The sequence below is a fragment of the Humulus lupulus genome, chromosome 7 (genome assembly GCF_963169125.1).
Source record: "Humulus lupulus chromosome 7, drHumLupu1.1, whole genome shotgun sequence".
NCBI lineage: Eukaryota > Viridiplantae > Streptophyta > Magnoliopsida > Rosales > Cannabaceae > Humulus > Humulus lupulus.
Window position 1 is genome coordinate 55,898,476 of NC_084799.1, and position 22,745 is coordinate 55,921,220.

The window sequence follows — 22,745 nt, forward strand, 5'->3', positions numbered from 1 at the left end:
CCAAGGGAGCGACATCTGCTTATTATCCACGTAAGCAACTCTAGTTTCACATGGGTACGTGTGGTGTTAGGCGTCCTAGGTTTAACTTGACCTACAGACACGAAGGTTGTAAAGTGTGGCTCATAATATTCAAACGGCGTTCGAAAAACGAGCTTGGAGGAGATGTTCAACTCATGCTAACTCGAATGTATTGCATACTCAAGGATCCCTAGAGACTCAGAATCCCATTATACGGTTATTTATGACCAGGCTGTCATATTTAATGTCCCAGATATTAGGAGAACATTTACTGTATGATAAAATCATATCCCATTATAAATGGGAAATATATGTATATGCGTGATTGATTCATGCGGTTACCCAAATCTGTCCATGAAATTTCTCTATAAATACTGAGAATATTGGACAGGAAAAGGGACCAATTATTCTGTAATACTAAAACTTTGCCAAAATAGAGAGTGAAATAGCAATAATATATCGTGGACTAGGTGGATTTTAACCATTAAACCACGTAAAAGATTTGTGTTCTTGTGAATTCATTTAATTTTTCATTACGGTTTATACTAAGCACTAATCTATCTTACTATTTCGTAATACACTATTGGCGAAAAACTGCGTCAACAAATATGCTATCATTATATAGACATAGGTTGCATATTGGACGAAAGTACCTGTATGACTTGTGTAGTAATCACTTTTTCGTACTTAATGCCCTCTATATGTTTAAGTTTATCACAGAGATGTAGAAAACCTACATATAGATTGAGATCTTATATCTTGAAAAAGAATAGGAATCGAATTATGTTAGCCTGCTATTAGAATAGGAAGAAAGAAATGTAGAATTGACTAATAAAATTAGTAGAATGAAAAGTTGATGAAATTAACACCCTAGGTCTTTTTAATAGTGATTTTAAATAGTTTAATTAGTTGTTTTTGTTCAAAGTTATTTTCAATTTTAAAATTAAATTCAAAAATCAAAATTTTAGTTGATAAATAGAAATTAAAAGAACAATTGTTGGTAATTGGAAAACAGTCTTCGTGGGATCAATACTCTACTTATCATATATTACTTGAATCAATTACGTGCGCTTGCGTATATATAATTTCACGACCAGTTGCCAGTGTTATTCTTGTTGCTGTTGTATTACTCTATTGTTCTAGTGCCGTTATATCTTTGATAAGCAGTTGTATTTGGTATGTGGGTACCTCGTTCAGTTTGTTGTTCTGCTGATTTGTGAACTATCTAGTTTCCTTTTTTGACCTATATGGCCACCAAAACAAGAGCTCAGAAGAGGAAATCCAAACTGCCCTTTACCCCACCACCAGCAAAAAAGATTTCCACTGCACCTAACACTGCCCCACCACCATCACCCTCACCAGCCATTGTTAATGACCCTGCCACCATCACTACCAAACCATCAACCAAGAAAACTACAATCCCAAAATCCAAAAAGCCAACCAAACCCGCATCAGCCGAACCTCCACCCAAGCCACAAAAGACCACCACTACCACAAAATCTTTGCCCAAGCCGAAACCTGCTGTTGTACCGACCCCTAAGACCAAGAAAAATCCAGCTCCTTCAGTACCCTCTCAGAAATTTGCTTCTGCTCAAGCTAAGGAGAAATATGAATCCATTAAGAAAAAGAAGTTGCTTCCTGAAAAAGGTTTTTTTTTTTTGCGTACTACTGCTATGGTGCCAACCCTCCTCAGTGACGTCATTGAGAAGCCCAATTGGGAAACCTTCTGTCAAAAACCAGAACCTGCTATCATTCCGTTTTGTAACGTTCTGCGTTTCAGGTACCTTGAAACGACTCGGGCCGGGATTTTTTTCCCCGAGTTAAGAATATTATTTAATAATATTATATTTTTTTGGAATTCATTTCCATGAGTTATTGCTACCCAAATTATGAATTTTGTGATTAAAAGTCAAGATAAGACTTTCGATCTTGGACCAACACAAAAACCCTAATCGAGTGAAAATCTCGGAAAATAAAATGAAAAACTATGGAAAATATATTTTGGGCATAAAATACATTCATAAAAATTAAATTTTGGTCAAAAATAATAAACTGAAGAGGAAATGGAAATTTTATGGCGTTTTGTGTTAAAATGCTTAATTTTACCGAATTGGGGAATTTTATTCCATGAATGGACCTTAGGTTAAATTTTATTGTGTGATTAATTAAGTTAAATGTGAGACATTTAATTTAATTATTATGTGTTAAGTTTTATATTTTTTAAAAACTTTATAAGAGTTAAAAAGGTTATAGAAAGTCATTTTTTATTTTTGGAAAAAAAGAAGATAAATTCTTAGGAAATAATTATTAACCTTTATAAAAAATATATATATATAATAACATACATAAAAGAAGTAGTGGCCAGCCATGTGAAGGAGTTAATTGGGTTGACCAAATTGTTTTAGTTTTAAATCCCCATTTAAATTAGGGTTAATGGCATAAAGTAGTCATAGTAAATACACTCAAGTGTTTTAGATATTTTAGAGTAGTCTAAACCCTTCCAACCTCCCCAAAACCGACCCCTCCCCTCTCATAAATCACTCTCATCCTGTTAAAAAATTCTCTCTCAAGTTTTCTCTCCATTTCCAACCATCAAGAATACTAAGAAAGCTTGGAAGCCAAAGCTTTGGTCTAGGAAGAGTTTCCCTAAGGTAAAGTTTAAAAAACTTGACTTTTGTAAAGTATTAAACATATATTTTTCAATAGCTAATTATATATGTTGTTGGGGGAGTTAGTTAAGGTTTTGAAAGGGTTTTGAAGGATACAAAGCTAGAAGAAAGATCCAAACCTTAAGCAAGAACAACAAGAGGTAAAAAATTTACTTTTTATGGTTGTTATTGTATGGTTTTTATTTTTTTAAGCATTATTTTGTATATTTAATGCTTAAAGTTTCTTATTGGTGATGTAATGCTTAAAATTTTTATGGTTGTTATTGTATGGTGGTTGCTTTATAATTTTTATGATGATTGTGTGTTGATTTTTGAAAATAGGAACCAAAATCCCCAAGGGTTTTGTTGAAAACCCTAAAACAAAAATACAAGTTTTGAGCTGTGACTTCCAAGGGGTCAAGCATCCACTTTATATTGATTTTATAAAATTTAATTGGACTGTGATGTTTTTTAGATGGATTACATAAAATTTAGCTTTTGAAACACTAAAAAATGTTTAGAAATGAGTGAGTTATGCTAATTCAAAGTTTAGGTAAAAAACTATTTTTTCGTATTCATAATTTCGGGACCAAGTTTGGACAGCCACTGTATAGGTCAAATGAATCCAGTTTTTTCGAAAAATTTGTGGACATATTCTTGGCATAACCTAGTATTCCATTATAAAATTTGGTAACAAAATATTGAACGGTTTGAAAGTTATTAAGTACCAAAGTTTGGAAAAAATAAGGACTTGAAAATATTTTCACCAATAAAAAATGCTCCCTTTGACGTAATATTTTATGAAGACCTAAATGGTATACCAAACATGGAATTGGGAAATTTTGGTAAGAATTGAGTAAGTAAATTTCAAGTTATGACCTAACAAAGTATGTAGTTAAAAATGTGAAAAAAATGGGGTTTTCACACTAAAGGTAAAAAGTAAAATTATGCTTATTGCAAGATAAAAACTTGGTAAGTCTTGAAAATATATTTTGACCTAAAATACCACTTTGAGATTAGTGAGAATTATTTTTATTAAAGAATTTTTATTCTTTCTAAAAATAAAAGATTTAATTTATTAATAAGTTAATAAAGTAAAAGAGGGTTTAAAACACTATATTTTGATAAAATAATTAAGTAAATTATTTTTCTAGTAAGTAAACTCGATTAATTGACTTCGAAAAATTAACTAGTCAAGATAAGAGATTTTTAACGGTTTTCCTAATTAAGTTAAAATTAGGCTATTTCCTTAAACCGATCTTTTAGAGATTAAAACCTGAAGAAAAATAAAAGAAAAATTAAGAGATTATTTTATTGAAAAATAATTAAGGAATTTAATTAGTATTTTGTGGATACAATACCGGCTAAAATCTTCTATATAATTAACCGACTTGAGAAAGTATGGGTTAATAGCGATACTTTTAAAGAATAAGATTTTTAGCGGATTGTGGGAAAATACTATTGTGATACCCAAGCCTAGGTGTCGAGACCATAGGATAGGTCTCCCCGAGACTTAGGGTTTAGTCTCATATTATTTAGTATGAATTTCTTGAATGGGTTTAAAACCAAATAAGGATCATTAATCCTTACAAATATATTTTTTTTAAAATGACAAAACTTCACAAAATAATAATAATGAATTATGAAGTGCCATAATTAATCCGAGTATACTATATGGATAATTACATTATTGGCTAAGCATAACTAGATTATACGTTGGATGGTGAAATCTTGTTGAGGACAAAGGACTCCAAGTAAGTCAACTTCTATTGTGTGGCTGCAACATGAAAAAACTATTGTATTGTATGTTAGTATAGAGACACATGCACATATATACACTGTCGTAGAAAGTTTGCTTAGAGACGTTAGTCTAGTAGGTGCTGATTCAAAAAATATGACCGGTAGATATCCGTCATATTCTAGATGGCTGATCCCCGTCACACTACTTGATTTTATTATGTCCGGCTCATTACCGCGACGAGTGGCCAAGAGGTGAGGATTGCTGGTTTAAACATAGGAGCGCCAAAATGAATGGGACCTAGGGGCCCTCATGCTTACTTAATCAATGAACGGATAGAACCCGAGCAAGTGCTCTGATAACTTATTCCCAGATAGTAGCCGTAAATATTCGCCATTCAGTGAGAGTGCCTAGAGATACCAGGGGTTGCAAGGTTTGAGTGAGGCTGAACACCCTAGGGGCACCTGCTTACCAGCACCACTGATTAACATAGAAGTCTCTGTAAACCCGTGTAACTTCGATTACACTCTTGGATAAGTAGTGATGCCCTAGGTAACTTGATGTTTACCCTTGTGAGGGATTTACTCTTGGATAAGTAGCGATGCCCTAGGTAACGTGATAGTTACCCTTGATGGGGATATTTATTGGCTAGATCATAGTGTTGAGACTCGGTTCTCTCTTACAGATTAGCATTTATGCTGAAGGGCGTTAATTTTATGCCAACATGGTGTCCTATGAGATACTCCAAAGTGGTCGTTAGAGGCAAGATTGTTTCCTTTTCTGGTGATGCTATTAACTCTGTGTTTGGGCTTGATAACTTTGAGTGTGCTATTTATAATGATATGTTAGTTGTAGCGACCCAAATTTGCTAATAAGGCTTGGAGCCTTGATTACTGTGCTTGGAGGGCAAAAATTGTTATACTGTGTTAATTTATGTTAATTTAATGAATATGTGATTAGGGTGCATGTTTAGGTGGTTAAATATGCATGTGGGCCCCATTTGGTTGTCAGGGGTGAATTGGTAATCTTTAGCCCGTTGAGGGCATAAATGTAATATATGTGATTTATGTGATATAATGGTAATATATCTGTGATGCACGTTCTGAGACAGTCCTAGGGAGCTGTTTACCTAGAAAGTCACAAGGGGGTCAAATACCCGGCTCGGGAGGATCCTAGGGGTATTTTGGGAATATTATAACTTGAGATTGGGAATTTGTAGGTAATGGTTAATGATATTTTAGTTGTTTGAGTAACCATTGGTAACCAATGAGGATAGCTACCCTAAGTGATAAAATGGTATTTGTGTAAGAGGATAAGAAAAGTGTAATTTGCCTTGAGGATTAGATAGGGTATGGGTTAAATGGAGGGTCAAAGGGGTCATTTGGCTTGGATTTAGATAACCACAGCTGAGATGGAAAGCTATTCACGTTTCACACTTAGACAAAACCTTGCTTTTTGCTGAAAGTTAGAGAGAAATCAAGAAAGGAAGGAAAGGGGATTCTGAATTTTGTGGAGTCAAGAAGGGAATTGAGGCCAGAAAACTTAGAGGATTGTGTGTGATTATGTTGTGGAATTCAGCTATGAATATCATGGTTTGAGAATTGAATTGTGTATTTTGTTTGGTGAATTCTTGGGATGGATTGTAGTTAGGTTCAGCTTGAATTATGTGAATTAAGCATGGAATTTGATTGGGAAAAGCAGCTCAAGATCGAATCTTCACTTGAGGTATGGATTCCATGCATATTTGAAAGTTATTTCTGGTTTGGTTTAAGATTTTTAAAGGGAGGTTTAAGTTTTGAAGGGCTTGGTTTAAGTTTTTGAAGTTTTAAACCCAAATTGTGTGATTGAGCTTATTGTTGATGTTTTTGAGTTGTTAGATGGTCTTTGTGGGGTTTTGAATTGAATTTGGGACTTAGGTATGCTTTGGGGTTGATTTGGGAGTGTTTTGGCTCGGGGAAAATGCAGGGGAAAACCTAGAATTCTGGGTTCGCGAAGGGGCGCTGCAGCCCTGTTCTTCTGCGCTGCGGCGCTAGGTTGCATCAGGGAAGGAGGCCATGCTGGGTGCCGCGGCCCTTGAGGGCTAGTGCCGTGGCCCTAGGCCATTTCTCGACAGGGGAAAATTTAGTTTTTAGGCTTTTTCCTAGGGGGCTCGGGGGACGCTTCCGCCACCTTGTGTGGGGGTTCGGGAGGTCCCGAGAGCTCGGGATTAGTTCCCGGAGATGTTCTTGAATTGGTTAGTAATGGGGATGCTATTTATGTGTTGTGACTAGGTTCTCGGAGAGGCTTGGATTAGAGGACCGTGCTCGAGGGTTCAGTGCTCAGGAAGCTCGGGACTCAGGTAAGAAAACTACTGTTTCCCGTAGAGCATGAGTTGTAGGGCTCGACCCTGTATGTCTGTGTTGTGGGGTTTGACCCCTTTGATTGAGTTTATGTATGCTTAGCTTGTTTATTAGCTTTATCATATGCGAATGTGTTGATTGTACAACATGAACTGTGCACGGTGAAGACCGATAACGGCGAAGGTCGAGAACAGCAATGGGCCGGGAACGGTGATAGGCACGTGGAGTGCAAGGCCGAGTGCGGCAAGGGGCAAGGGCCGGAAGCAGCGTTTAGCACGCAAAGTACGAGTTGCTAGGTTAGATCCTAAAGGATACCTGGGATATCCTCACGGTATGGACCGTTAATCCAGGGCATGGTAAAGAACCTGGGACGGCATGGCCATATGCGTTTAGCCTATAGATGGCCTGTTTAATTGATAAGTGTTGGTATGCATATGTTATCTGTTTATGAGTTTTCGTGCTGGGCTTCGGCTCACGGGTGCTCTGTGGTGAAGGTAAGGGGAAGGAGAAAGTCAACCAATCATGAGTATGGCGAGCGTGAAGCGGCGTGTACATGTTTTGTCAGCCTGACTGCCACTGTCAGGGGAAATTTTCGGGAAATGAATGTATAAAACTGGATTTTGTCGTTTAGTCGACTGTGGTTATATTTTGAGTTGTAAATATTTCTAAACTGTATTTTGGGATCCCAAATGTTAAACTTTTATAATTTTCAAAGAGATGAGATTATTTTCAAAGATCATGATTTTGATTTTTAGCTTAGTCACACTTTTGTTCTGAGAACCTCGTTTAGCAAGTAAATTGCACGTTTTAAACTCACTTAGTAACGGCTCTAAGGTAGTAGGGCGTTACATTAGTTGCCCCTACACCAGAAAATTTTGACAAGGCACTGCAACTTGTCGCATCTCTAGGCGCTCAATGGTGTGTTTCTTCCAGCGGAGTGCATACATTATTGCACACCTCTATGTTACCTGAAGCTGGTGTGTGGTTGCATTTCCTTAAATGTCATTTGTTGCCTACCACACATGAAACTACGGTGTCCAAAGAGCGGGTGCTTCTGTTGTATTGCATGTTGGCCGGGCTTAGTATCAATGTGGGAAAGTTGATCACTAGCCAGATTGTTAGTTGTGCCAAAAGAAGAAGGGAAAATTATTATTTCCATCGCTCATCAAAGATGTACTCTTTGAGCACCATGAAATTTATTTCCTCACTCCTGTTTAGCACTGAGAGCCTGTATCTGAGGGGGGCCCATCCACCGCACCTCCTCCAGTACCCCAACTTGCTCCCCCACTGCCCGACATCCTTGCTCAATAGCCAAAAATTCCTGGGCGGATGGTGTCTCTTGAAACTTAGCTGCAAGCATACTGGAAATATTCCAAGCAGTAGGATGCAGCGTTAATCATGTCCTTTCAGCAGAACATCACCAGGCCTATTGCTGCCTTCCTTGCTTTCCCAAGCTCCATTTTGGAGAGGTGAGCCGCTCCGGTTCTTCACGACAACCCTATTCCTTCGAATGCCAATTCTGAGGAATAGGCGCGGGGAGTATCTTTAACCCAACTTTTGTTCTTTACTTATTTTCTGATTTGGTTTGTCGTGTTGTTTTCTTTTAATAGACTATTTTTTAGTTTTTATTCTGTCTTGTCTTGTTGTGTACACTACTACAAAATACACTTTACACGACACTTTTTTAGGACACGCACCTAAATGCAAGTCCTTAAAAATATTTATGGAGTTTTTAGGACACTCATTGAGAGTCTTGAAAAAACACAATTTAGGACTCGCAATAAGTGTCCTAAAAGAATATGCGAGTCCTAAAAAAATCTGGCTTATAAAAATAAGTGTTTTACTTAATAATTTGAAGTACTTGCTTTGGGAGTCCTTAATACTCTTTTAGGACTCGTAATGAGTGTCCTAAAAAAATATGCGAGTCCTAAAAAAATCAGGGCTAAAAAATAAGTGTTTTACTTAATAATTTTAAGGACTTGCTTTGGGAGTCCTTAAAAGTTTGAGTTTTTTTTTAGGACCTCCTGGACATTGGGAGTCCTTAAAAGTTTGAGTGTTTTACAAACACCTCCTGGACTTTTTAGGACTCGCATTGGGAATCCTAAAAGAATGTTTTTAGGACTCACGTTGTGAGTCCTAAAAACTGATGCGTGTCCTAAAAGGTTTATTTTGTTTTTTTAATATACACCTCTTAGATTTTCTTTTATTTCTAAATTTTTAATATTATATTAACTTTTTATTTATAATAATTTATATATTAAAATTTAAATTAATTATGTTATAATGAATAATTTGCTTAAATTTTATTTGTTTAACATATTTATGATACAATTAATTAAAAAGAGTTATTTTATTGATTGGTTAAGTATTATAAAATAATTTTAAAATTTCACTAATAATATTGGTGTTTTTATTTTTTAAAATCCATGTTGAAAATACTTAAAAAAAAAATAGTTCACATTAAATCAAATTTTATTTAATTAAATAAGAAAAGGGAGATAAAAATACTAAATCCCTAAATGAATCTCAAAAATCCCCTTCTCTCTCCTCTTTCTTCTTCCCAGTCTATACCCCTCTTTCTTTTCCTCTCTCGCATTTCAGTCGACCAGACCAGATGAGCCATCTCCGGCCACCACCCAATGACATGCACCCCACCACGAGCTTCCTTGGCCCCCGAAACCCCCAACCCGTGAAGCTCGCCTCCCCACTCGCCGGCCTCCATCGCGATTGGCTCCCTGAAGTTCCGTCGCCGCTGTGAGTTTGGAGGATTGTTCTGGCCTCCACCGTGGACGATGAAGGCTCCTGCTGGCGACGCCGATGGGGAAGGTGACGGCGAAGGCTCCTGAGCTGGTGAAGTTCTCAGGAGTGGGTGGTGGTGCCATTCTCTTCAAGGTAAATTTGTATTAATTGACACTTATGTTAATACCATCTCCTATTAATATTAAGCTTCATATGATTTGGGCATTTGTCTTTTTTTTTTTCAAGGTTTATATGAATTGAAATAATTACGCATATAATTATTGTATGTGCACGTCAATGAAAACTATTAGAAAAGTCATAAATTAGTTGTATGTGCACGCAATGAAAGCCACCACTATTGACCTGAGAATAGTATTTTGTTTTTATCTGAAGAAGAGTATTGATTGAATTGAATGGTCAGTATTGCTTGAATCAATTGATATGATATAACTTCAGAATTTTATGTGAAGCAGTGACTTGTGAATAGAAAAAAAAAAAACTTTCCCATTTATCATATAATGTTTTGCAGACGATTATTGATGGAGTCTCTTCTTCTTCTTCTTCTTCTCTTGGTGGTCATAACATCGCTCCATGAAAGTAGCTACGCAGAGAATACGAGACCTGTTGTGTGTTCTTCTTCATCATGCGGTAGTATCTCTAATATAAAATCTCCTTTCCGACTCACCACTGATCCATTGAGTTGTGAAGACTTAAGGTACATTCTTTCTTGTGAGAACAACATTACAGTCTTAAACTTGCCTATTCAACATCGATACACAAATAAATTTAATTATCAAAGATACTACGTACTGGCAATCTTCTATAACAACTATACGATTTGAGTTGTTGATCCCAATTTTCACAAACTTCATCAAAACTACTCATCCTTCTTCACCAACAATACTTTGTCCTCTGGAGATTTCAGATTATATGATAGTTATGAAGCACGATTTGCTTTGGACACAAGAACATATAATATTTTTCATGAAAAGTACCAAAAAGTTGCGAAAACTCTAGTGTTGGTTAACTGTGAAAGAGTAGTGAAGAATTCTTCTTACATTGATGCAACTCCTTGCATATTAAAGAGTAATAATAGCAGTTTTATTTGGTCTTATTATCTATTGGATATTGCTGAAATGAGTCCTTCTGAGTTGGAGGAGTCCTGTTGGGTACAACAAGTGAGTCTCGTAGATGAAACAAGCTTTCAAGGATCCAAACCTTCCTGTTATGACATCAACAAGCAGCTAGCTCTAGGGTTTCAGCTTTCATGGATCCAAAGCTTTGACAAAACAGAAGGGATTCGACAAATTTGTCGCCTCAACGAAAAGTCCAACAAAGTTAGTTGTTGTTATTATTTTTCTACATGCATATTTAGAGAAACGTTCAGACCAAATGAAAGAAATCAAAAGTGTGGTAAGGATATTACCAGCAATAATTGAGAATAATGTTTTGAACATATATATTAACAATACTGATTTGTTGCAATTTTTTTTTATGATTCAGATTCGTCCGAAATATTTTTGAGCAATGTTATGTTTTGCACAAAATGTATGGGAAAATTATTGTTTAATCTAACATTTATAGTCCGAAATATATTTATAGTGTATGTGTTTTCCTAATCCTTTTATGGTTTTCTTTTTGTTTCTAAGCAGATTACTTATGCAATATAGGAAGCTACATATATATTGGTAAGGTTACATTTCATTCAGATATAGTTTTCATATTTATTACTTATTGTTTCATATTTTATTTATTTTCCCAGCCGGATTCTTGGCAGCAATAAGAACACTACCTGGATTTTCATGGACTGCTGCATCACATTTTTTCCTTTATTATTTCCTATAATCTTAACATTTGACCATCTAATTAACAATTAAGTTGATTATAGAATTTTAAATAACATGACTTAGGGTAATAACATGATATGGAACATACATCTAACTTTTTTATTTTTTATAATGTTGATAATAATGTTTAGGTTAATATTTTGACTGGTCTTGAAGCATTGGATCGGTAGCTAATTGCAAGAGGTATGTTGTATTTAATTTTTTTTAATTTTCAATATTTTACAATCTTGAATGATAATTGTATTACTTTAGTGGAGTTTGAATATGTTAGATATTCATCCGTAGTGAAGTAGGTTCTGAGAATTCTGTGTGCTGCTGTGATAACGGAAGATTGAGAACTTGCATGTCTTAGTGAAGTAGGTTCTGAGAATTTTGTGTGCTGAGGTGATATATGGATGAAAACCTGTGTGTTGTTTGATTTGATTGACATGTTGGTGTTGAATGTGACAGATGGTTAGGCTAGTAAATTAGGGGATATGTTGTCCGATTTTCTATAGATGGTGACATGTTGGCTTTTCTCTTTTTCTTCTATTTTCAGTGCAAGATGTGTATTTTACTATGTTTTAATTTTCATGTAATATGCTTTTTTTGTAACCTATTTTTTTGTTAAATTTTCATGTAGTATATTTCTGTTAATTGATGTTGTGCTTTGCTTAGATTATGTTGTGTGATTATATCATTATAGCAATTTATGATATTCTACAATTTTCTTGCATAGCACATGTTTGATGAAAGTCCCAAGTTTTATCCTATAATCTTAATATTAGGCTCCAAAATCTAAAGGTTTGAGACACCTTTGAGCATATTTGGGCCAAGCTGGATATTTTTGCGCCTAACAGTATCTACTTCCAGTCTTCCACTTATACAAAGCCTTAAGCTCTTCTTTTTTATCCATTGTTTCCTCATGCAAGCCCAAGGCCTTTCTTTGTCTCTTTTGTAAACACCAATTTTTTATTTAAATTGTTTTTAGCAAATTTATGATCATGAGTATCATCTAGAATGTGTTCAAGAGAGTCTATGAGTTTTAGTTAGCCTCTCGTGGTTGCTTAACTAACTTTGTTACAACAGCCATGTGATGGGTTGTTATTTCCGTTTTGGTTTCTTGAGCTTTATATAGTCTCTTGTGCACTAATGAGAACTAACTTTTTCTATCTTTTCTTTGCTTTTCTCTTGTGCACTAATGAGCTTTATCCGTACATATATATATTAATTTAAAAATTAATTCTTTTGTACAAAATATTATATATAAATATATAATTGACCTCAATGTATCAGGTCTTCTTCAATTTGTGTTTCGTGTTAATTACAATATAGAACTAGAAGCAAGTTTTTTATTCATGCAAGTAAATTATCTTTTCTCCAATCTACATGATTTGGTGATCTTCAATATGTATGGGCTTTCAATTATTTAATTGCTTGTGCAATATTTTTTTATTATGACTGGGAAAACTTTATCATGAAATAATTTATTATGTAGTATCAAAAGAACCTTGTTTAATTAGTTTTGTTTTGTACTATTGGATCTAATTGTTTGGTTTCAAAAACAACATCCTGATTGCTTTAACTGTCATGCCTAAAATGTATCATAACAAAAGGGTAATGTCATAAATAATGTCTTCTACTTATATGACTGAATAGCTTCTTTTAACTTCTTTTTTTTTATCACAATTTATTGTTTTTGGTTTGATTTTATTGAGCTTCTGTTTAGTATATACAACCTTATATGCTCATTTTCAAGCTTAACAAATCTGAAAATGTATTCAAAGTTTCCAATGTTTGTGTTGCCAATGAGGCACATGTAAACTTTGTGCAATAAAGAATGACATCTTTACTGATGGAAATTGAATCTCTATTTTATTTGTCTTTCTTTTACTTTTGAAGATAAATTTACACAAGAGAGTGTTGTTGAATAACTAATAGGCTAGTAAATTTGTCATGGTTCCATTTCATTGTGAAAATATTGTTGGATATCTCAATCTATCCTTTCTATAAATTTGTGAATGACGGTAGAGGTTTGCCATGTCAAGCCCAACACTTTTATTTAATCTTGAACTTAAGACAAAATACGATAATCTTTTAGGTATTGAGTGACTCTTATTTCTTTTATTGTTATTTGTTCTTACTTGCATCAATTTGCATTACTCTCATGAATATCAATTTGATGTATCATGTTGGCTTCTTTATTAAAATTTGTCGTGCTGCACTATTTGATGCACTTTTAGATTTTTTGTGCTTTTCTTGCTTAGTGCTGCCCCATAAATGTGTTAGATGAAGACCACATAATAAGTTGTAATGAGAAAGGAATTACGATTATCTTGAGTATTTTGCTTGTTATGCATTCTTTTGTTTACTTAGATATTAAGAAACAACTACTATTAGAATAATTGGGAATGGAAACCATAGATTTTTCTTCATGTATATAGTGCTCCACCATTATAATTTTGGTATGAAGTATTATTCTTGGGATTCAAAAGGGTGAAATAAAAATATCACTTAATTACACTATGTTTTTTCATTTCTTTGATAAATAAATACTTTATCTTATATAAATATATATGTATGTTATTTACCTATATATATATATTTTTATTCTGTATTTAATATGGCAGTATAGGGTCCAAAATTTTTTTGGGTGTTTTTTTAGTATTTTCTTTTCAAATTTATTTTAATACATTTTGGACACTCAAAGGGATATATTTTTTAAATGAAAATTAAAATTGTAGCAATTGTGAATAAACTTATTTATGTACACTACAATAAAAATCTAGTTATAATTTTTCATGTTCGGTGTCTTATAATGTGATTTTTCATGTTCCAGGGATGATTTTAGAAAGAAATTCATGGCAGCCAATCCTTACTTTGGAAAGGCAGTGACGAGGATGAGTACAAGGAAAAGAAGAAGAAATATATGTTGTTTGACAATGAATTTAGTGTTTTATTATATTTGTAATTTTTATTAGAGTAAATGATTCTTGTTTCAATGGTTAATTATTTACTTTGTAAATCTAGTTACATATTTTTTAAGGTCAAAACGATTATAATTTTAATAAGTTTTGTTATTTTAATCTATAAATTTTTAGATTAATTTGTATATAAATGTTTCATTTAAATCATAATTTTTAATTTAAAATAACAATAAATAAATTTTTTAAAAATTAAAAATATAACTTTTAAGGTCACCCAACGCGAGTCCTAAAAACCTTACTTAAAGGCACTCAGCAAGATCTTTTAGGACTCGCGGACATTCTTTTAGGACTCGCAACGTGAGTCCTAAAAACATCATTTTAGGACTCGCAACGCGAGTCCTAAAAACCTTAGTTTTTAAGGCTCTCAAATAGAGGACTCGCGGGGCGCGAGTCCTAAAAACTTTTTTAGGACTCGCAATGCTAGTCCTAAAAAACCTTTTTTGTAGTAGTGGTATAGTGTTTTTGTCTTGTTGTTTGGTTGCTCTTTTGAGGATAGTCTTTGTTTTTGTTAGTGTTAACTAGGGAGCTTAATGACGATCTTGAAAAAATACAAAAATATAATAAATCGAAGTTGAAGCTGAATGTATTTCTTACTTAAGTTTTAAACTAAATTCTTTAGGTGTGAATGTTTCTTACAATTGATTGATGAGAGTGCCTTTGTTTTTAGTGTGTGCATAGCTTGATAAACATTTTTGAGACCTTAGAAAGAGCTAGTTTCTTGTTAGAGTTTAAGTTTCTAGAATTAATTAGTGATTTTCCTTGAGGCGAAATCCTAGACAACACCACACCGTTGACATTATTTAGGCCATCCTTGGACGTTTGAGCCTTTGAAGCCTACCTTTTATGCTTTTTTATCCCTAGTCACCCTGTTGAACTTAAGTGTCATTTTCTTGTTTAGCCGCTTATTAGCCTAGCTTTATATATATATATATATAATAACCTCTTTTCACCACACCCTTTAGCACCTAGATATTTTTAGGATTTATTTTTTGTTGTCTTTTAGGGGGTTGAGAGGCGGAGAGAGTTCGAGAGACATTGGGTGAGCGTTTTCTTTTTCTTCTTTTGCTTGTTTTCACCATTGGGGACAATGTTGATTTTATGTTTGGGAGGAGAGTGTATTCTCATTTTTTTTATCTCTTTCTATCTAGTATGTTTATCATTATTCGTAAAAAAAAAATAGAAAAATGTGAAAAAATATTCAGAAAAAAGTCAAGAAAAGAAAAAGAAAAAAAAAGTAATCAAGTACGTTTGTAAATAAGTTTGGGGGTGTAACTCTTCAAATTAAAGAAAATTTTATTTTAGTTTTTTTCTTTGTATGTTATTAATAAAGGCTAGTGGCAAGAGTTATATTTTGTTGTGGATGTTCTTTGGGGTAATTAATGTGTGCATTGATTTAGGTCGTAGAAAGATTGAGGTGCTTAGGGTGATTTGAGCCAAAATTAATCTCTCTTATCCTACCGTCACCCTAGCCTATCATTACAAGTTTGATTAAGTCCTATTGATCTTTGGTGTGGTGTTTGTCTACATTAATGGAGATAGAATCGCTAAGTAAGGCATTATTTAAGCTTTAGGACCATGGCCTAGCATGATTTTTGGTGATTGAAAATGTTTAAGAAAAGCTATGCATGCACTAAAGGGAGAAACACTTTACTCATATGTTGACAGAAACATTAATGCTTGAAGAATTTGGTTTAAAGTTTGTGTAAGTTTGAAATTCAGCTCCTCTTATTCAAAATAAAATTCCCGAGAGCCTTCCCCTTTTTAACATTGGCAAAGCAAAGTTTATCCACTCTTGTTGTGTCTTGCCCATGTTGTTTTCCTTTTCCTTTTGTTGTATATTATGTGTCTTTTGTTATCTTTTTAGATTCATCACTCGAGGACGAGTAATGTCTTAAGATTGGGGGTGTGATAACTCTTGAATAAAGAGTTATTTCTTGTGATTTTGAACTTATAAATGTGAAAAAATCGATGGTGATGTTAGTTTGTTATTAGCTTTTGTAACTAACTTTTGTATTTTTATGATCTTAGTTAAGTTTAGTTGTTTTTGTAGTTTGTAATAGCTAATGGGTTGAAAGCAATAGTTTCATGGATAGATATTTGTACAAAGAATGACACTAAAATTTTGAAACTATCTAAGCTAACTTTTGATTGCTGAAATAGCAGGTTTGCGGTAGCAAAATAGATTTTGCTGAAGCATTTTGCGGTAGACGGCTAAATTGGGTAGAGGTACATAGATGAGAGTAGCCGCACAAAGTGGGGGGGGGGGGGGGGGCGCACAAAGTGAGGAACAAGAAGAAAGAAAAGGAGAACGCATAAATAAGATTCATTATCACTTTGATTTGCTCTTTCTCTTGTTTCTAAATTTCATCTTATATTTTTTATTTTCATTTGTACTCTGATACTTATGGGCAATATTGAACTTGAATTAATGCTTTTTAAATTAGCCATGAACTAATTTTTGTGTGGCTTGAATTGTTGATGAACCCTATGTCATAGTGTAGTAATTTCTTGCACTTTATTTTAGTGAAATCTCTCTTGTTCATTCAAGTGTGCTTATTGTTAATTTTTTGTTGTTGTTTGGCCAGCAATGGCAAGATGTTTAATTATCTTTGATGCTGGAAGGATTAAATATAATGGGAAGAACTTGGATGACACAAGTTCATAATCAGTGTTAGGTTATGTTAGTAAGTAATATAGGGTTGTGTTATTTGCCTTGTGTAACTTTTGAGAATTGAACCTTGAATTTGTATTCTTATATCTTATGTGGCATAGGAATATGTTTAATTAGGAAAACGAATCATTATCATAGAATTTCATCGGCAACAAATATCTTATATCTTATTTCACAACAACATGGCATTCACTCAATTTCATCGGCAACAAATTATCAACTTGGTTTACACTCTAACAATATTGTGAAAAAAAAAACAAAGAAAAACAAAGCTAAAAATAAATCCCTTCCCCTAAACTTAAGACTAAGATTGTCCCCAATGTTAAACTCAAATAAAAAGAAGAGACTTACCTATGACCCCATTGGATAACATTAAAATGGAGGAGGCGGTGGAATGGGAGTTGTGCTAAAAAAAAATTATGATGGAAACCCTTAAATTGCGTTTCTGGGCCCAATTGGCGTCGCAGTGCTGGTGTATAGAGCTGCACCTCTAATTCTCACTTTTCTCAGCAATTGCTTTCTGACTTCCCTAGAGTTACTGCTCTAATTTCTCCCAAAATCCTCAATGCCTCTGACTTAGGCAGTGTTGTAACTCTAACTCCTTGAGCTGCGACTCTAATTCAAATTTTCTGGCTCCACCACTTCTGATCACATTAGAGTTGTGGCTCTAATTCAACTTTTGTGCTATTTTGCTGTTTTTTTTACATTTTTCACGGTTCTTAATTACATAAAACATTTACTAAAATAAAATTGAATAAAATTGTTCAACTAAAAATAGCATAAAAATAAAAGTAAAAAAAAAAAAAAGAACATAAACTCGAGATGCCTCTCAAGGGCGCTGTCGATAACGTCATTTAGCCGGACACTGGATTCCTCATCATAGAGGGTTCAAGAGGACGACCGACTTGGCTTGATCATAGGGACCCCCCAAATACGGCTTGAGTCTTTGCCCGTTCACTTTAAAGGTTCCTTTCTTCTCGTTGCTTACTTCAACTACTCCATATGGGAATACTTTCACAACTGTATAAGGCCCGGACCATCGAGACTTCAGCTTTCCCAGAAAGAGCTTCAACCATGAATTAAATAATAACACCTGCTGCCTCGAGTGGAATTCTCTTTGTACAAGTTTCTTATCATGCCATGCTTTAGTTCGTTCCTTGTAGATTTTAGCGTTTTCATATGCCTCATTCCGAAAATCCTGTACCTCATTCAACTGCAACATTCTCTTCTCTCCCACTACAGTCTTGTCCATATTCAGTTTCTTCATTGCCCAGCATGCCCGGTGCTCTAGCTCAATTGTTAAGTGACATGCTTTACCGAAAACCAATCTATATGGTTACATACCAATTGGAGTTTTTAAAGCTGTCCTATACGCCCATAGTGCATCATCAAGTCTTTTGGACCACACTTTCCTCGAGCTTTTCACCGTTTTCTCCAAAATACTCTTCACTTCCCTATTCGAGATTTCTGCTTGGCAATTGCTTTGAGGGTGATCAGGCAAAGTAGTTCGATGTCGCACACCGTATTGAGGCAACAATGCATCAAATTGCTTATTGCAGACATTGTTTCCTTCATTACTAACTATAGCTCTAAGAGTTCCAAATCGAGTAAAAATAAATTTTGAAGGAAATTGAGAACCATTTTCACGTCGTTAGCTAGTGTTGTTGCTGCTTCAACACAATTTGATACATAATAAACATCAAGCAATATATAGAGATTGTTGTATGATGACGGAAAAGGCCCCATAAAGTTAATTCCCCAAACATTGAAGAGTTCCACTTCCAAAATTCCTGTCAGAGGCATTTCGTTCCTCCTTGAGATGTTTCTGGTTCGTTGGCAAAGATCACAAGCCCTGATGAAGTTATGAGCATCTTTAAAAAGACTAGGCCAGAAGAATCCTGATTGAAGTACCTTGGCTACTATTCTATTGCCCCCAAAATGTCCCCCACATTGAAGAGTGTGGCAGTGAGACAATATGGAATAAATTTCCTCTTCAGGCACGCAACGACGAATGATTTGATTGGCACAATGCTTGTAGAGGATCAGTTCTCCCCAATAATAGTGTTTTACTTCAGAATAAATTTTTTTGAGCTGGTGTCTAGACATCTTCGAAGGAACTATGTTAGCTGCAAGAAGTTCACATAATCAGCATACCATGCGACAATCACCTCTTCTCTAATTGCAAATAATTTTTCATTGGGGAAGTTTTCATTTATCTGCATTTCTTTCATACTTAGTGTCTCTGCAACCTCCAACCTCGATAAGTGGTCAGCTACTAAATTCTCTGTTCCTTTCTTATCTCTTATCTCCACATCAAACTCCTACAATAATAGTATCCACTTAATCAATCGAGGCTTGGCGTCATTCTTTGTCATGAGGTACTTTATTGCTGAATGATTAGTGTACACTATCACCTTATTTCCAACGAGAAAGGGGTGAAACTTATCAAAGGTAAACACTATTGTAAGCAGTCCTTTCTTGTGGTGGTATAGTTTCACTGAGCGTCATTCAATGTTCTGCTTGCATAATAAATAGTACGAAAGACCTTATCAACTCTTTTACCCAAGTCTGCCCCAACTGCATAGTCAGTGACATCACACATCAATTCGAATGGAAGGTCCCATTTTTGTGCAACAACTATTGGTGCATAAATTAACTTCTCTTTTAACGTTTGGAAAGCTTTTAAATAATCTCCATTAAAGTCAAATTGCACACTATTCATCAACAAGGTCGAAAGAGACTTTGAAATTTTTGAAAAATCCTTGATAAATCTTCTGTAAAATCCAACATGCCCAAGGAATTTTCTTACCCCTTTCACTGACACCGGTGGTGGAAGAATTTCAATTGTTGAGATTTTGGCTCGATTCACCTCAATACCTTTACTAGAAATTATGTGCCCAAGTACTATGCCTTCGTTTACCATAAAATGATATTTTCCCAACTGAACACCAGATTTGCTTTTTCACATCGGTTCAATACATTCTCCAAGTTACCCAAACACACATCAAACGAAGAGCCCAAAACAGAAAAATCATCCATGAAAATCTCAATGCTCCTTTCCACCATATTCGAAAAGATAGCAACCATGCACCGTTGGAATGTTGTTGGTGCATTACATAGTCCATGGCATTCTCTTGAAAGAAAACGTTCCATAGGGACATGTAAATGTCGTTTTCCCTTGGTCCTCTAGTGTAGTGGAAATTTGATGATACCTTGAATAACCATCTATGAAGCAATAATACTCATGACCAGCCAACCTATCCAACATCTGATCAACAAAGGGAAGTGGGAAGTGATCTTTTCGTGTTGCCTTATTTAACTTGTGATATTCAATGCAAATGCGCCATCTGGTCACAGCTCGAGTTGGGATTAGCTCGTTATTTTCATTCTTTACTACTGTTATTCCACCCTTCTTTGGAACCACCTGCACTGGACTCACCCAAACACTATCAGAAATTGGGTAGATCACCCCGACGTCCAACCATTTAAGGATCTACTCAAGTACAACCTCCTTCATAGCTGGATTGAGTCTTCTCTAAGCCTCTATAGATGACTTGCTATCTTCCTCCAATAAAATTCTATGCATTATTGTTGAAGGGCTTATTCATCTAATATCCGCCAATGTCCACCCTATGGCCAATTTATGAGAACCCTCAACAATTTCTCGAATTTAGTTTTTGAGAGGTCAGCAGAAATAATTACCGATAAAGTCTCCTTCTCACCCAAGTATGCATAACACAAATGATCCAGAAGAGACTTTAATTCCAACTATGGTGGCTGCTGAATAGATGTTAATGGTCGTTTGGGTCCCTCTGCCAACTGTTCAAATTTCTTCTTGTACGGTTGGTAAGAGTTAATCCACTTTACATATTCTCTCGTCTCGACATCATCATCATCTTCCTCACCACCTGCCAACACCACCTCGAAGGCATCACTACTCACCCTTCTTCCTGGGACTGCTTTATCTATCACATCCACACTGTAGCAACTGCCACTAGCCATCGGATATGTCCTTCCCTTGAAGACATTGAATACCACCTCATCCCCTTGAACTCTGAGTTTAAGCTCTCTCTTTTGAACATCAATGAAAGCTTGTCCTCCATGTCTAACACAATAAAGTGTGCTGGAAAAATAAATTTATCTACCTTCACGGGGACATCTTCAATTATCCCCCTCGGATAGGCCATCGATCGATCCGCCAACTATAGGGTAATAGTGGTTGCCTTTGCCTGACCCAAACCAAGTCTTTTGAATACTCATAGAGGCATGAGATTGATGCTGGCTCTTAAATCACAAAGTGCATGTTTACACTCAAAGTTACCAATTGTGCATGGGATTGTGAAACTGCCAGGATCCCTCAACTTTTGTGGAAGCTTCCCTTGCAGAATAGCACTGCACTCTTCGGTCAAGGCCACACTTTCATAAATTGAACTTAACTGGGCATCTTTTTTAGTGCTTCTACAAAGGGGATGCTGCTATGCAGCCTCTTGAATACCTTTAAGTACTTTGCAAACTTCTTGTCAAGATGGCTCTTTTGGAGTCTCTGCGGATATGGAACCTTTATGTGGTGATCTATAGACACTAGAGGTACCACTTCTCTTGCTAGAAGATTATCAATAACCTTCTCTTCTTGTCCTCAATAGTAGGCGCATGTTGATCCTGCTTCTGCTCAACTTTCTTTTCCATACTTGGTCCCTGATACATGGCTTTCCTCCTCAAGGTAATAGCGTGGCACTGTTCATTAATATTTCCCTTTGGATTTACTTCAGTAGTGCTTGGCAAGTTCCCTTGAGCTCGGTTTGCCATTAACGTAGCCAACTATCCAATATGAGTTTCCAAGCTCTGAATTGATGACCTCGTTTCTATCATAAATTGAGTTAACACATCAGCCTAACTATCTTGTTTTGCTTGCATCGGTTGCTGTGCAGGTCTTACTAGTTGCTGCTGATAAAACCCAAGAAGAGGTCGTGGATACTGCGGTTGATTCTGTTGAAATTGTTGCTGACTACCCTGACCACTTGTCCAAGAAAAATTTGGGTGATTCTACAACCTAGGATTGTAATTCATGGAATATGGGTTATTGGAGGGCCTTGGGAAGTTCCTTATTGCTTGCACATGCTCCATAGGAATGTTATTAAAATCCCTCATTGTGCAATGTTCAAATAAATGCGGTCCCCCACATAACTCACATATGACTTGCATCTGTGTAACTAGAGCTTGAATATTGTTCTATTGTAACTGTTCGGTCAATGTTTCCACTTGAGCTAACAACATCGAGATGGCATCCAATTCATGCACTCCCCAACAACGGCGCCAAAAACTTGTTACAAATTTTCTACACTCAAGTATACACGTTCATTTAACAAGTAATATAATGTAAGAAAGGTCGAACCCACAAGGACTGTTACCAAGTACCAATCATTAATCCTAATATTCTATTTGGTAAACAATAATTTGATTATAAGAATTAAGTAAAACTATTGAAATAAGAACGTAATTGTAGGAATAAAAGATAGCGAAGGAAATAGAATTCAATAATTAAATGAACTAAGGCAATGAACTTCATCTACCATCCACTTTATATTTCAGTATTACAAATTATACTATTTAATTCTCTTTCTGATGGCAACTGATAGTTATTCATAGCCATTTCTTCCAACAGATCATAAGCCTCATTAGTGCTCTTTCTCATGAATGCTCCTCCAGACGCTGCATCAATGATTGTGCGGTAGTACCGCATAAACCATTGTAAGAAATATGGACTAACATCCATTTCTCA

At 35.2% G+C, this 22,745-nt stretch overlaps 2 protein-coding genes across 2 annotated transcripts; one reads left to right on the forward strand and one right to left on the reverse strand.

Moving 5' to 3' along the window:
- The first annotated feature begins 10,329 nt into the window (after positions 1–10,329).
- On the forward strand, positions 10,330–14,379 carry LOC133792736 (uncharacterized). The gene is made up of 5 exons (XM_062230649.1): positions 10,330–10,895; positions 10,986–11,030; positions 11,135–11,170; positions 11,245–11,512; positions 14,148–14,379. The coding sequence occupies exons 1-4, from the start codon at positions 10,619–10,621 to the stop codon at positions 11,325–11,327; spliced, it is 441 nt and encodes a 146-aa protein (XP_062086633.1). The 5' UTR covers positions 10,330–10,618; the 3' UTR covers positions 11,328–11,512; positions 14,148–14,379.
- A 3,464-nt stretch (positions 14,380–17,843) lies between these two features.
- On the reverse strand, positions 17,844–18,218 carry LOC133791721 (uncharacterized). Its single transcript, XM_062229640.1, has one exon. The coding sequence runs from the start codon at positions 18,216–18,218 to the stop codon at positions 17,844–17,846; it is 375 nt and encodes a 124-aa protein (XP_062085624.1).
- Positions 18,219–22,745: the final 4,527 nt, after the last annotated feature.